The sequence below is a fragment of the Coregonus lavaretus genome (genome assembly GCF_964263955.1).
Source record: "Coregonus lavaretus genome assembly, contig: HAP1_SCAFFOLD_175, whole genome shotgun sequence".
In the NCBI taxonomy this organism is placed as follows: domain Eukaryota; kingdom Metazoa; phylum Chordata; class Actinopteri; order Salmoniformes; family Salmonidae; genus Coregonus; species Coregonus lavaretus.
Window position 1 is genome coordinate 822,048 of NW_028164027.1, and position 13,264 is coordinate 835,311.

The following is a 13,264-nucleotide window of genomic DNA, read 5'->3' on the forward strand; positions in this document are numbered from 1 at the left end:
GCATTTTATCGATGGCAATTTGAATGCACCGAGGTACTGTGACGAGATCCTGAGGCCCACTGTGAGGCCCATTTTTTAAAGGTATCTGTCACCAACAGATGCATATCTGTATTCCCAGTCATGTGAAATCCATAGATTAGGGGGTAATATATTTATTTCAATTGACTGATTTCCTCATATGAACTGTAACTCAGTGAAATCTTAGAAATTGTTGCATGTTGCGTTTATATTTTTGTTCAGTATAAATGGATTTATGTTATTTCTCTATCTTTTCAAGTTCCATGGTCTGTTCCTGTTAAATGAGATACAATAAAACGTTGTCCACATTTGTGGCTTTTGTTCTTTTTGTGCATTCAGAATGCACACTGTATCTTTGAAATTGTAAAATCTCTGCTTAATGACATTCTGTTTTCAAGACCGGAAAATAATATTATGTACGCAGTCATGTGATCAAACACACCATTGTGTGGTCACAGTCATGTGATCAAACACACCATTGTGTGGTCACAGTCATGTGATCAAACACACCATTGTGTGGTCACAGTCATGTGATCAAACACACCATTGTGTGGTCACAGTCATGTGATCAGACACACCGTTGTGTGGTCACAGTCATGTGATCAGACACACCGTTGTGTGGTCACAGTCATGTGATCAGACACACCGTTGTGTGGTCACAGTCATGTGATCAAACACACCATTGTGTGGTCACAGTCATGTGATCAAACACACCATTGTGTGGTCACAGTCATGTGATCAAACACACCATTGTGTGGTCACAGTCATGTGATCAAACACACCATTGTGTGGTCACAGTCATGTGATCAGACACACCGTTGTGTGGTCACAGTCATGTGATCAGACACACCGTTGTGTGGTCCACTTGCAATAAGAAGCAATAAGCAAGCTGTAATTGTCGACATATTTATTGATTAGTCTGTCACTAGTTTTATGATTATCTTTTTAATTTCATGAGATATAACAATTCCAAAATGATACAGTATTCCAATGTAAAGACAATTACCACCGTATACAAGGAAAGCAAGATTATGGGTCAGTGAAGTCAGTCTCGGAAGAGTACACAAGTATTGTCACATTTACTGTTCAAAAGTATTATCTTTGACAAGTTAAACCAGAGACAAGTGATCAAAATTCAAAGTAACAAAATGTAGAACACAATGACATAGTTGTCTCTGTATCTATTTATTTAACCTTTATTTTTGCAGGGAAGTCCCTTTGAGACCAAAGTCAATTTTTCAAAGGAGCTTCAGAAAAATGCAGCAAATACAAAGTACATCATAAGGAACATTTTTTACATTTATATTTCATTCTTATCCAGAGCTACAAGGAACCATTGATGAATTACAGCAAACAAAGGCAGGAGAAACAAAACAATAACAAAATGATAAAAAAACATTTGTATGAGAACAGGTAATGAGGTAATTTACCAAGACCCTAAAATGCCCCAAAGACACTAATGTTAGTGCAATTGTTGACATACATCAGTATTTGAAAACTGTGGCCAGGTAAACAAAAACCAAAGTATGGATTGCTGAAATACCTTGTCCATTACAGGGTAAAGAAACCAATGTGCCATTTAGTAATTTGTGTTGGCTATCCTTAATGGACATAGTTGTGTTGTTCCCAATACAACCACATGATGTATTTGCAACACAATCTCCTACGACTCATCCATGGGCTCATCATCATACTGCAAGTTATTTTTCAACAATAACTCTTTCAAAGCTTCATTTCCTGCTGTATTCATTTTTTCCCGTACTGACTCTGAATTTAGCAATTTTCTAACCTTTTTTTGCAATATGAGATGGTTCTCATTTTCCTCAACTGTTTCCCAGACTGCTGTCAAGGCTTCACTGTATGAGGGCTTCCATTCCATTACCAGGTTGTGGATAAAACTGGAAATGAAATCAAACAACAGTGAGCATTTCAAGGCTTTGCTGGTGAACTTGGTCAGTATTTCAACTTTGTTTCTGTCCCTCATTTTGATCAGAAAGTGCTCCAGTATGGTGAAGAGTGGGATGGCATACTCAATCACACTCTTCACTCCTTCATCTTCATAGGGAAACCCTCCAGTGTGCATGGCTATCACCTGGCAGGATTCATCAAAGACTGGGGAGCCAGAAGCTCCATAGAAGAGGCAGGTGTCATAGGTCACTTCAGTGCTGCCTGGCTTCAGGAGCGTGTCATACATCTCTTTGTGCTTTTCTATGGATTTATTGATCAGCATATCCATTCTGTCATTTTTCCCAGTCTCTCTTTTGAAAGCCTCGCCTCTACTTTCTCTCTCAATAATGGTGGTGAAATCTGTTTTTTTCACTCCTCCAGCTGGGTGTCCAATGAGACAGACTCCACATTTCTTTGGAGCTGGGCTATAGCTACAGAGAAGACTGGTGGAGGTAGGAACGTCCTGAAGCTCTAGTACAGCAAAGTCCACATATTGATTATAGTCATCAAATCCACATTGAAAGTCAATGACTTCTGGTTTCACCTCTATAACCTTCGGATGTGACTCATTGGGACATTCTTTGTTGAATGTGGCAGTTACATTGACTGAAATCTGGTAATCATCAACATAGCAGATGCCATTATTATCAAACAAATGTGCATTTGTCAGAATGTAATGATCAAACAGCAGGAAGCCAGTGCCGTGCTTGACATTCTCGACATTGATCATACAGACTGAGTCACTCAGTTCCATCAGCTTCTTTATTGTGTGGACTTCAGAGAACCCCTGGACGCTCTTTCCAAATTCCCCGCTTAAATGACTTAGCACGCCTGAATATTTTCTTTTTTTGTACCTTTTCTTCATCTGCTTAACCAAATCAGCAAACTGGTGGCGAAGAATCTTCAAAATTTCAGCAGAATCTGGTACTGGATGTTTCTGTTTTCCGGGGGGTTCCCCTGCAGCTGATGTTTCATTGCTTCTGTTAGACATGGGGAGTTGTATGGAGTTGGCCTCATCTTCTTTCTTTAGGCTAGAACCAGCTTGTGGATGGGCAGTTGCAGCCTGTGTGGTCTTTTTATCTTCCAAGATCATTTCGAAGGTTCGTTGATTCAGATTGTCAACTAGTACATTCATCTCAACATGCCGCGGTCGATCTGATTCCGTTTCAACAAGAGTGCAAGTTTTAATGAACACATCGTCATGGAAGCGTCCATCTCTTTTTAGTGCTGTCTCCACTGTCTCTCCGCAGATGGCGTAGATGCATAGAGGGCCAAACGTTTTAAGTTTGTTGTTTTTCAGCAGTTGCTTGGTTTTGGTATTCGTACCACCTTCAGATTCAATGTAAAAAATGACATATTTCTCATTTTCTTTATAAATCTGTGTGGGTTCAGTTGTGGCCTCTTTACTATCATTGAAAATGATTGATATGGTGAGCGGGTCATCCTCCTCAATCAGATGACAAGGGAAGTGTGTTGCTATTGGTTTCTTTCCTTTCACTGTTTGGATAACAAGGTCTTGTCTTCTCGTTGTGTTCTTTTTATTCATCCTCTGTTTCTCAGTCTTTTCCTTTAGCTCAAGGAATTTGGGACTTGTTTGAAGAGCCTGTAACACGCTGCCAAGGCTTTTACAGGTGATTTCATACGGGTCTTCTTTTTGGAATTTGAAGGCAATGTGGTGAAGATGTTCCTTCTGTGGGGAAATCTATGAAAATGGCAATATGAATACAAATACACATTAATATGAATACACATACACATTAATATGAATGCACATACACATTAATATGAATACACATACACGTATGTCACTTACAATGACACAGGTGTACACTGAACATACAGTGCATACGGAAAGTATTCAGACCCCATCCCTTTTTCAATTTCGAGTCTGATAGCAAAGGTTCTGAAATACTTACAGTGGGGAGAACAAGTATTTGATACACTGCGGATTTGGCAGGTGTTCCTACGTACAAAGCATGTAGAGGTCTGTAATTTTTATCATAGGTACACTTCAACTGTGAGAGACGGAATCTAAAACAAAAATCCAGAAAATCACATTGTATGATTTTTAAGTAATTATTTTGCATTTTATTGCATGACATTAGTATTTGATACATCAGAAAAGCAGAACTTAATATTTGGTACAGAAACCTTTGTTTACAATTACAGAGATCATACGTTTCCTGTAGGTCTTGACCAGGTTTGCAGATACTGCAGCAGGGATTTTGGCCCACTCCTCCATACAGACCTTCTCCAGATCCTTCAGGTTTCGGGGCTGTCGCTGGGCAATACGGACTTTCAGCTCCCTCCAAAGATTTTCTATTGGGTTCAGGTCTGGAGACTGGCTAGGCCACTCCAGGACCTTGAGATGCTTCTTACGGAGCCACTCCTTAGTTGCCCTGGCTGTGTGTTTTGGGTCGTTGTCATGCTGGAAGACCCAGCCACAACCCATCTTCAATGCTCTTACTGAGGGAAGGAGGTTGTTGGCCAAGATCTCGCGATACATGGCCCAATCATCCTACCCGCAATACGGTGCAGTCGTCCTGTCCCCTTTGCAGAAAAGCATCCCCAAAGAATGATGTTTCCACCTCCATGCTTCACGATTGGGATGGTGTTCTTGGGATTGTACTCATCCTTCTTCTTCCTCCAAACACGGCGAGTGGAGTTTAGACCAAAAAGCTATATTTTTGTCTCATCAGACCACATGACCTTCTCCCATTCCTCCTCTGGATCATCCAGATGGTCATTGGCAAACTTCAGACGTGCCTGGACATGCTCTGGCTTGAGCAGGGGGACCTTGCGTGCGCTACAGGATTTTAATCCATGACGGCGTAGTGTGTTACTAATAGTTTTCTTTGAGACTGTGGTCCCAGCTCTCTTCAGGTCATTGACCAGGTCCTGCCGTGTAGTTCTGGGCTGATCCCTCACCTTCCTCATGATCATTGATGCCCCACAAGGTGAAATCTTGCATGGAGCCCCAGACCGAGGGTGACTGACCGTCATGTTGAACTTCTTCCAATTTCTAATAATTGCGCCAACAGTTGTTGCCTTCTCACCAAGCTGCTTGCCTATTGTCCTGTAGCCCATCCCAGCCTTGTGCAGGTCTACAATTTTATCCCTGATGTCCTTACACAGCTCTCTGGTCTTGGCCATTGTGGAGAGGTTGGAGTCTGTTTGATTGAGTGTGTGGACAGGTGTCTTTTATACAGGTAACGAGTTCAAACAGGTGCAGTTAATACAGGTAATGAGTGGAGAACAGGAGGGCTTCTTAAAGAAAAACTAACAGGTCTGTGAGAGCCTGAATTCTTACTGGTTGGTAGGTGATCAAATACTTATGTCATGCAATAAAATGCAAATTAATTACTTAAAAATCATACAATGTGATTTTCTGGATTTTTGTGTTAGATTCCGTCTCTCACAGTTGAAGTGTACCTATGAGAAAAATTACAGACCTCTACATGCTTTGTAAGTAGGAAAACCTGCAAAATCGGCAGTGTATCAAATACTTGTTCTCCCCACTGTATGTAAAGAAGGTATCTGTTTGTTTTTTTTAAAGAAATTTCAAAACATTTCTAAAAACCTGTTTTCGCTTTGTCACTATGGGTGTAGATTGATAAGGAAAAAAAGTTATTTAATCAATTTTAGAATAAGGCTGTAACATGTGGTTAGAACAGGTTTATAGAAATGAAATATTTCTTAAAAATAAAAAACAGATACCTTATTTACATAAGTATTCAGACCCTTTGCTATGAGACTCGATATTGAGCTCAGGTGCATCCTGTTTCCATTGATCATCCTGGAGATGGACTCCAATCTTCAACTTGATTGGAGTCCACCTGTGGTAAATTCAATTGATTGGACATGATTTGGAAAGGCACACACCTGTCTATATAAGGTCCCACAGTTGACAGTGCATGTCAGAACAAACACCAAGCCATGAGGTCGAAGGAATTGTCCGTAGAGCTCCGAGACAGGATTGTGTCGAGGCACAGATCTGGGGAAGGGTACCAAAAAATGTCTGCAGCATTGAAGGTCCCCAAGAACACAGTGGCCTCCATCATTCTTAAATGGAAGAAGTTTGTAACCACCAAGACTCTTCTTAGAGCTGGCCGCCCGGCCAAACTGAGCAATCGGGGGAGAAGGGCCTTGGTCAGGGAGGTGACCAAGAACCCGATGGTCACTCTGACAGAGCTCTAGAGTTCCTCTGTGGAGATGGGATAACCTTCCAGAAGGACAACCATCTCTGCAGCACTCCACCAATCAGGCCTTTATGGTAGAGTGGGCAGACGGAAGCCACTCCTCAGTAAAAGGCACATGACAGCCCGCTTGGAGTCTGCCAAAAGGCACCTAAAGACTCTCAGACCATGAGATACAAATTCTCTGTTGATGAAACCAAGATTGAACTCTTTTGCCTGAATGCCAAGCGTCATGTCTGGAGGAAACCTGGTACCATCCTTACGGTGAATCATGGTGGTGGCAGCATCATGCTGTGGGGATGTTTTTCAGAGGCAGGGACTGGGAGACTAGTCAGGATCAAGGGAAAGATGAACAGAGCAAAGTACAGAGAAATCCTTGATGAAAACCTTCTCCAGAGCGCTCAGGACCTCAGACTGGGTGAAGGTTCACCTTCCAACAGGACAACGACCCTAAGCACACAGCCAAGTCAACGCAGGAGTGGCTTTGGGACAATTCTCTGAATGTCCTTGAATGGCCCAGCCAGAGCCCGGACTTGAACCCAATCGAACATCTCTGGAGATACCTGAAAATAGCTGTGCAGCAACGTTCCCAATCCAACCTGACAGAGCTTGAGAAGATCTACAGAGAAAAATGTGAGAAACTCCCCAAATACAGGTGTGCCAAGCTTGTAGCGTCATACCCAAGAAGACTCGAGGCTGTAATCGCTGCCAAAGGTGCTTCAACAAAGTACTGAGTAAAGGGTCTGAATACTTATGTAAATGTGATATTTCAGTGTTTTAAAAATAAATAAATGTGTAAACGTTTCAAAAATCCAGTTTTTGCTTTGTCATTATGGGGTATTGTGTGTAGATTGATGAGGGGAAAACAACTATTTAATCCATTTTAGAATAAGGCTGTAACAAAATGTGGGAATAGTCAAGGGGTCTGAATACTTTCCGAATGCACTGTACATGACTATACAGAAATAATCTCATTGCAATGCACTTATTTGAACTCATATCTATAGTATTTATCTATAGTATTTGTTTTGTAGATTTGCAATAAACATCTTATTTTTGTTATATGACTTCAAAGCAATATACTCAACAAATAGCTTATTTTGTATTGCCCTCATACATACTATTTGTACTCATGGTGGAATCCTTTGGAGCTACAGCGCTTTCAGAAAATATTCATACCTCTTGATTTATTCCACATTTTGTTGTGTTACAGCCTTAATTCAAAATGGATTAAATTGATGTTTTTTCTCACCAATCTACACACAATACCCCATGATGCAAATGTATTGAAAATGAAATACAGAAATATCTCATTTACATAAGTATTCACACCCCTGAGTCAATACTTTGTAGAAGCACCTTTGGCGGTTATTACAGCTTTTGAGTCGTCTTGGGTATGTCTGCATCAGCTTTGCACATCTGGAATTGGGGATTTAATCTCATTCTTCCTTGCAAATTTTCTCAAACTCTGTTAAATTAGATGGGGAGCAGAGGTGAACAGGAATCTTCAAGTCTTTCCACCGATTTTCAATGGGATTCAAGTCTGGGCTTTGGCAGGGCCACTGTCACGAGAATTTCTATCTCTAATTCAACCTAAGCTTGAATCATTACCAGCGGTTGTAAGGCTCTGGTTTTAATCATAAATGATTCAAGGTCCACAACCAGCAAGAATGATCTGTATGTTTAATCATGGAGTGCTCTGGCGCCAAAAAACATACATACAGCTGTTATATCCCTTGACACACAAAGGCACTTTGCTCCGCCCACCTTTAAACAGTTTCTCAGTCCCCTTCACCCTGGAATGCTTTCTCAACAGTTTCTAACTCCCCACCCCTCTGTTAGTGGGTTGACACTACAATATAACTCTAACACCGTTCACACATTTATACTGTATTTGGGGTGAAATCCTTTAGTCATGTAGTGACCAAAAAAGTGTTAAACAAATCTAAATATATTTTAGATTTTATATTCTTCAAAGTAGCCACCCTTTGCCTTGATGACAGCTTTGCACACTCTTGGCATTCTCCCAACCAGCTTCACGAGGTAGTCACCTGGAATGCATTTCAATTAACAGGTGTGCCTTCTTAAAAGTTAATTTGTGGAATTTCTTTCCTTCTTAATGCGTTTGATCCGATCAGTTGTGTTGTGACAAGGTATACAGAAGATAGCCCTATTTCTTTGTAAGGACGCTGGGAGACGAGAAGCAAGAATGGACGGAAGACAATGGACAAAACAACATCAAACTGAGGAACAGACAGATATAGGGGAGGTCATTAAACAGTGATGAAGTCCCGGTGAATCCCATAATTAAGTGCAGGTGCACGTAACGATGGTGGCAGGTATGCGTAATGATGAGTGAACTGGTGACAACGAGCGCCAGAGAGGGGGAGCGGGAGTAGACGTGACACTCTAGGCATTCTCTCAACCAGCTTCACCTGGAATGCTTTTTTAACAGTCTTGAAGGAGTTCCCACATATGCTGAGCACTTGTTGGCTGTTTTTCCTTCACTCTGCGGTCCGACTCATCCCAAACCATCTCAATTGGGTTGAAGTCAGGGGATTGTGGAGGCCAGGTCATCTGATGCAGCACTCCATCACTCTCCTTCTTGGTTAAATAGCCCTTACACAGCCTGGAGGTGTGTTTTGGGTCATTGTCCTGTTGAAAAACAAATGATAGTCCCACTAAGCGCAAACCAGATGGGATGGCATATCGCTGCAGAATGCTGTGGTAGCCATGCTGGTTAAGTGTGCCTTGAATTCTAAATAAACACTGACAGTGTCACCAGCAAAGCACCCCCACACCATCACACCTCCTCCTCCATGCTTCACGGTGGGAACCAAACATGCAGAGATCATCCGTACACCTACTCTGCGTCTCACAAAGACACAGCGGTTGGAACCAAAAATCTCACATTTGGACTCCAGACCAAAGGACAGATTTCCACTGGTCTAATGTCCATTGCTCATGTTTCTTGGCCCAAGCAGGTCTCTTCTTGTTATTGGTGTCCTTTAGTAGTGGTTTCTTTGCAGCAATTCGACCATGAAGGCCTGATTCACGCATTCTCCTCTGAACAGTTGATGTTGAGATGTGTCTGTTACTTGAACTCTGTGAAGCATTTATTTGGGCTGCAATTTCTGAGGCTGGTAACTCTAATGAACTTATGCTCTGCTGCAGAGGTAACTATGGGTCTTCCTTTCCTGTGGCGGTCCTCATGAGAGCCAGTTTCATCATAGCGCTTGATGGTTTTTGCGACTGCACTTGAATAAACATTTAAAGTTCTTGAAATGTTCCGTATTGACTGACCTTCATGTCTTATAGTAATGATGGACTCTCATTTCTCTTTGCTTATTTGAGCTGTTGTTGCAATAATATGGACTTGGTCTTTCACCAAATAGAGCTATCTTCTGTATACCACCCCTACCTTTTCACAACACAACTGATCGGCTCAAACGCATTAAGAAGGAAAGAAATTCCACAAATTAACTTTTAAGAAGGCACACCTGTTAATTGAAATCCATTCCAGGTGACTACCTCTTGAACCTGGTTCAGAGAATGCCAAGAGTGAGCAAAGCTGTCATCAAGGCAAAGGGTGGCTATTTGAAGAATCTCAAATATGAGATATATTTTGATTTGTTTAACACTTTTTTGTTACTACATGATTCCATATGTGTTATTTCATAGTTTCGATGTCTTCACTATTATTCTACAATGTAGAAAATAGTAAAAATAAAGAAAAACCCTGGAATGAGTGGGTGTGTCCAAACTTTTGACTGGTACTGTATATAGACATGTGTTTCCTTCTAAATCATGTTCAAACAATTGAATTGGCCACAGGTGGACTCCAATCAAGTTCTAGTGATCTCAAGGATGATCAAAGGAAATTGGATGCACCTGAGCTCAATTTGGAGTGTCATAGCAAAGGGTTGTGAATACTTTCTGAAGGCTCTGTATATGTTTCCAGCTCATGCATAGCAATAGAACATGTGCTTTTATAATATAATATATGCCATTTAGCAGACACTTTTATCCACAAAAGATACATTTCTCTCATTTAAAAAATAATGCATAAAGCTGTCAATAATTATCTATTACTTTTATTATTAGCTGAAAACAAAACATGTATTAATCAATACTTAAAATGAATGTGTTATAAACATTATACTGACCATGCTATCGTTAGGCTCAGGCATCTTCATCTTCTCCATCTTTGGAGCCATTTGGTCTGACGGTGAATCACTCTGAAACAGAAAAATAACAGGAATTTGAAGGTTCTAAAGAAAATAAAATATTGACTTTTAGAACATGAAATACCATGTTTATCATGATAATATGGATACACATTCGCTATATATACAAAAGTATGTGAACACCCCTTCAAATGAGTGGATTTGGGCTATGCCCGGTCAACTGTAAGCGCTATTATTGTGAAGTAGAAACGTCTAGGAGCAACAACAGCTCAGCAGCGAAGTTGTAGGCCACAAAAGCTCACAGAACGGGACCGCTGAGTGCTGAAGCACGTAGCACGTAAAAATAATCTGTCCTCGGTTGCACCACTCACTACAGAGTTTCAAACTGCCTCTGGAAGCAACGTCAGCATAAGAACTGTTCGCCGGGAGCTTCATGAAATGGGTTTCCATGGCCGAGCAGCCGTACACAAGCCTAAGATTACATTTTAGTCATTTAGCAGACGCTCTTATCCAGAGCGACTTACAGTTAGTGAGTGCATACATTTTTTCATACTGGCCCCCCGTGGGAAACGAACCCACAACCCTGGCGTTGCAAGTGCCATGCTCTACCAACTGAGCTACAGGGGATGCACCATGTGCAATGTCAAGCGTGGGCTGGAGTGGTGTAAAGCTCGCCGCCATTGGACTCTGGAGCAGTGGAAACGCGTTCTTTGGAGTGATGAATCCCGCTTCACCATCTGGTAGTCTGGACAAATCTGGGTTTAGTGGATGCCAGGAGAACACTATCTGCCCGAATGCATAATGCTAACTGTAAAGTTTGGTGGAGGAGGAATAATGGTCTGGGGCTGTTTTTCATGGTTCGGGCTAGGCCCTTTAGTTCCAGTGAAGGGAAATCTTAACGCTACAGCATACAATGACATTCTAGACGATTCTGTGCTTCCAACTTTGTGGCAACAGTTCGGGAAGGACCTTTCCTGTTTCAGCATGACAATGTCCCCGTGCACAAAGCCAGGTCCATACAGAAATGATTTGTCGAGATCGGTGTGGAAGAACTTGACCGGCCTGCACAGAGCCCTGACCTCAACCCCATCGAACACCTTTGGAATGAATTGGAATGCCGACTGCGAGCCATTCCTAATCGCCCAAAATCAGTGCCCGACCTCACTAATGCTCTTGTGGCTGAATGGAAGCAAGTCCCTGCAGCAATGTTCCAACATCTAGTGGAAAGCCTTCCCAGAAGAGTGGAGGCTGTTTTAGCAGCAAAGGGGTGACTAACTCCATATTAATGCCCATGATTTTAGAATGAGATGTTTGATGAGCAGGTGTCCACATACTTTTGATCATGTAGCGCATCAATTACATGCTCCCATAATTGTCATTCATATTAGTCATCCTGAACAACAACTTAGATTTTTGAACAAAAAAAAGTAAATATGATGCTTTTATTATTATTTTATTTATTTAATGTGACCCATCAAAAACTAAAACAAAAATAATGTATTTTACACAATGGAGCACTTTGTCAGTTTACAGTAAAGAGTCAGGGTCAGGACGGTGGGTCAGGATGGTGGATCAAGATGGTAGGTCAGGATGGTGGATCAGGATGGTGGATCAGGATGGTGGATCAAGACGGTGGGTCAGGATGGTAGGGCAGGATGGTGGGTCAGGATGGTGGGTCAGGATGGTGGATCAGGATGGTAGGTCAGGATGGTGGATCAGGATGGTGGATCAGGATGGTGGGTCAGGATGGTGGATCAGGCTGGTGGGTCAGACTGGTGGGTCAGGATGGTGGATCAGAAATGTGGATCAGGATGGTGGGTCAGGATGTGGATCAGGATGGTGGATTAGGATGGTGGGTCAGGATGGTGGATCAGGATGGTGGGTCAGGATGGTGGATCGGGATGGTGGATCAGGATGGTGGATCAGGATGGTGTGTCAGGATGGTGGATCAGGATGGTGGGTCAGGATGGTAGGTCAAGATGGTGGATCAGGATGGTGGGTCAGGATGGTGGGTCAGGATGGTGGATCAGGACGGTGGGTCAGGATGGTAGGTCAGGATGGTAGGTCAGGATGGTGGATCAGGATGGTTTTTCAGGATGGTGGATCAGGATGGTTGGTCAGGATGGTGGGTCAGGATGGTGTGTCAGGACGGTGTGTCAGGATGGTGGATCAGGATGGTGGGTAGGATGGTAGGTCAGAATGGTGGATCAGGATGATGGGTCAGGATGGTAGGTCAGGGCGGTGGATCAGGATGGTGGGTCAGGATGGTGACTCAGGAAGGTGGATCAGGAAGGTGGGTCAGGATGGTGGATCAGGATGGTGGATCAGGATGGTGGGTCAGGATGGTGGTCAGGATGGTGGGTCGGGATTGTGTGTCAGGATGGTGGATCAGGATGGTGGGTCAGGATGGTAGGTCAGGATGTTGGATCATAATGGTGGGTCAGGATGGTGGATCAGGATGGTGGGTCAGGATGGTGGGTCAGGACGGTGGGTCAGGACGGTGGGTCAGAATGGTGGATCAGGATGGTAGATCAAGATGGTAGGTCAGGATGGTGGATCATGATGGTGGGTCAGGATGGTGGATCAGGATGGTGGGTCAGGACGGTGGGTCAGGACGGTGGGTCAGGACGGTGGGTCAGGATGGTGGGTCAGGATGGTGGATCAAGATGGTAGGTCAGGATGGTGGATCAGGATGGTGGATCAGGATGGTGGATCAAGACGGTTGGTCAGGTAGGTAGGTCAGGATGGTGGGTCAGGATGGTGGGTCAGGATGGTGGATCAGGATGGTAGGTCAGGATGGTGGATCAGGATGGTAGGTCAGGATGGTGGGTCAGGATGGTGGATCAGGATGGTGGGTCAGAATGGTGGGTCAGGATGGTGGATCAGAAAGGTGGATCAGGATGGTGGGTCAGGATG

The 13,264-nt window shown here is 42.9% G+C and overlaps 1 protein-coding gene across 1 annotated transcript; it reads right to left on the reverse strand.

Moving 5' to 3' along the window:
- Positions 1-1,198: 1,198 nt before the first annotated feature.
- On the reverse strand, positions 1,199-10,567 carry LOC311117542 (serine protease FAM111A-like). The gene is made up of 2 exons (XM_084192461.1): positions 10,328-10,567; positions 1,199-3,667 (listed from the first exon to the last, which is right to left on the reverse strand). The coding sequence occupies exons 1-2, from the start codon at positions 10,376-10,378 to the stop codon at positions 1,682-1,684; spliced, it is 2,037 nt and encodes a 678-aa protein (XP_084048587.1). The 5' UTR covers positions 10,379-10,567; the 3' UTR covers positions 1,199-1,681.
- Between the last annotated feature and the right edge of the window lie 2,697 nt (positions 10,568-13,264).

Coding starts and splice junctions, on each gene's coding strand:
- LOC311117542 (XM_084192461.1), bottom strand. CDS start 10,378: ATGGCTCCAAAGATGGAGAAGATGAAGATGCCTGAGCCTAACGATAGC. Junction 3,668..10,327: donor CTGAGCCTAACGATAGCATG/GTCAGTATAATG, acceptor CCATTTTCATAG/ATTTCCCCACAGAAGGAACA.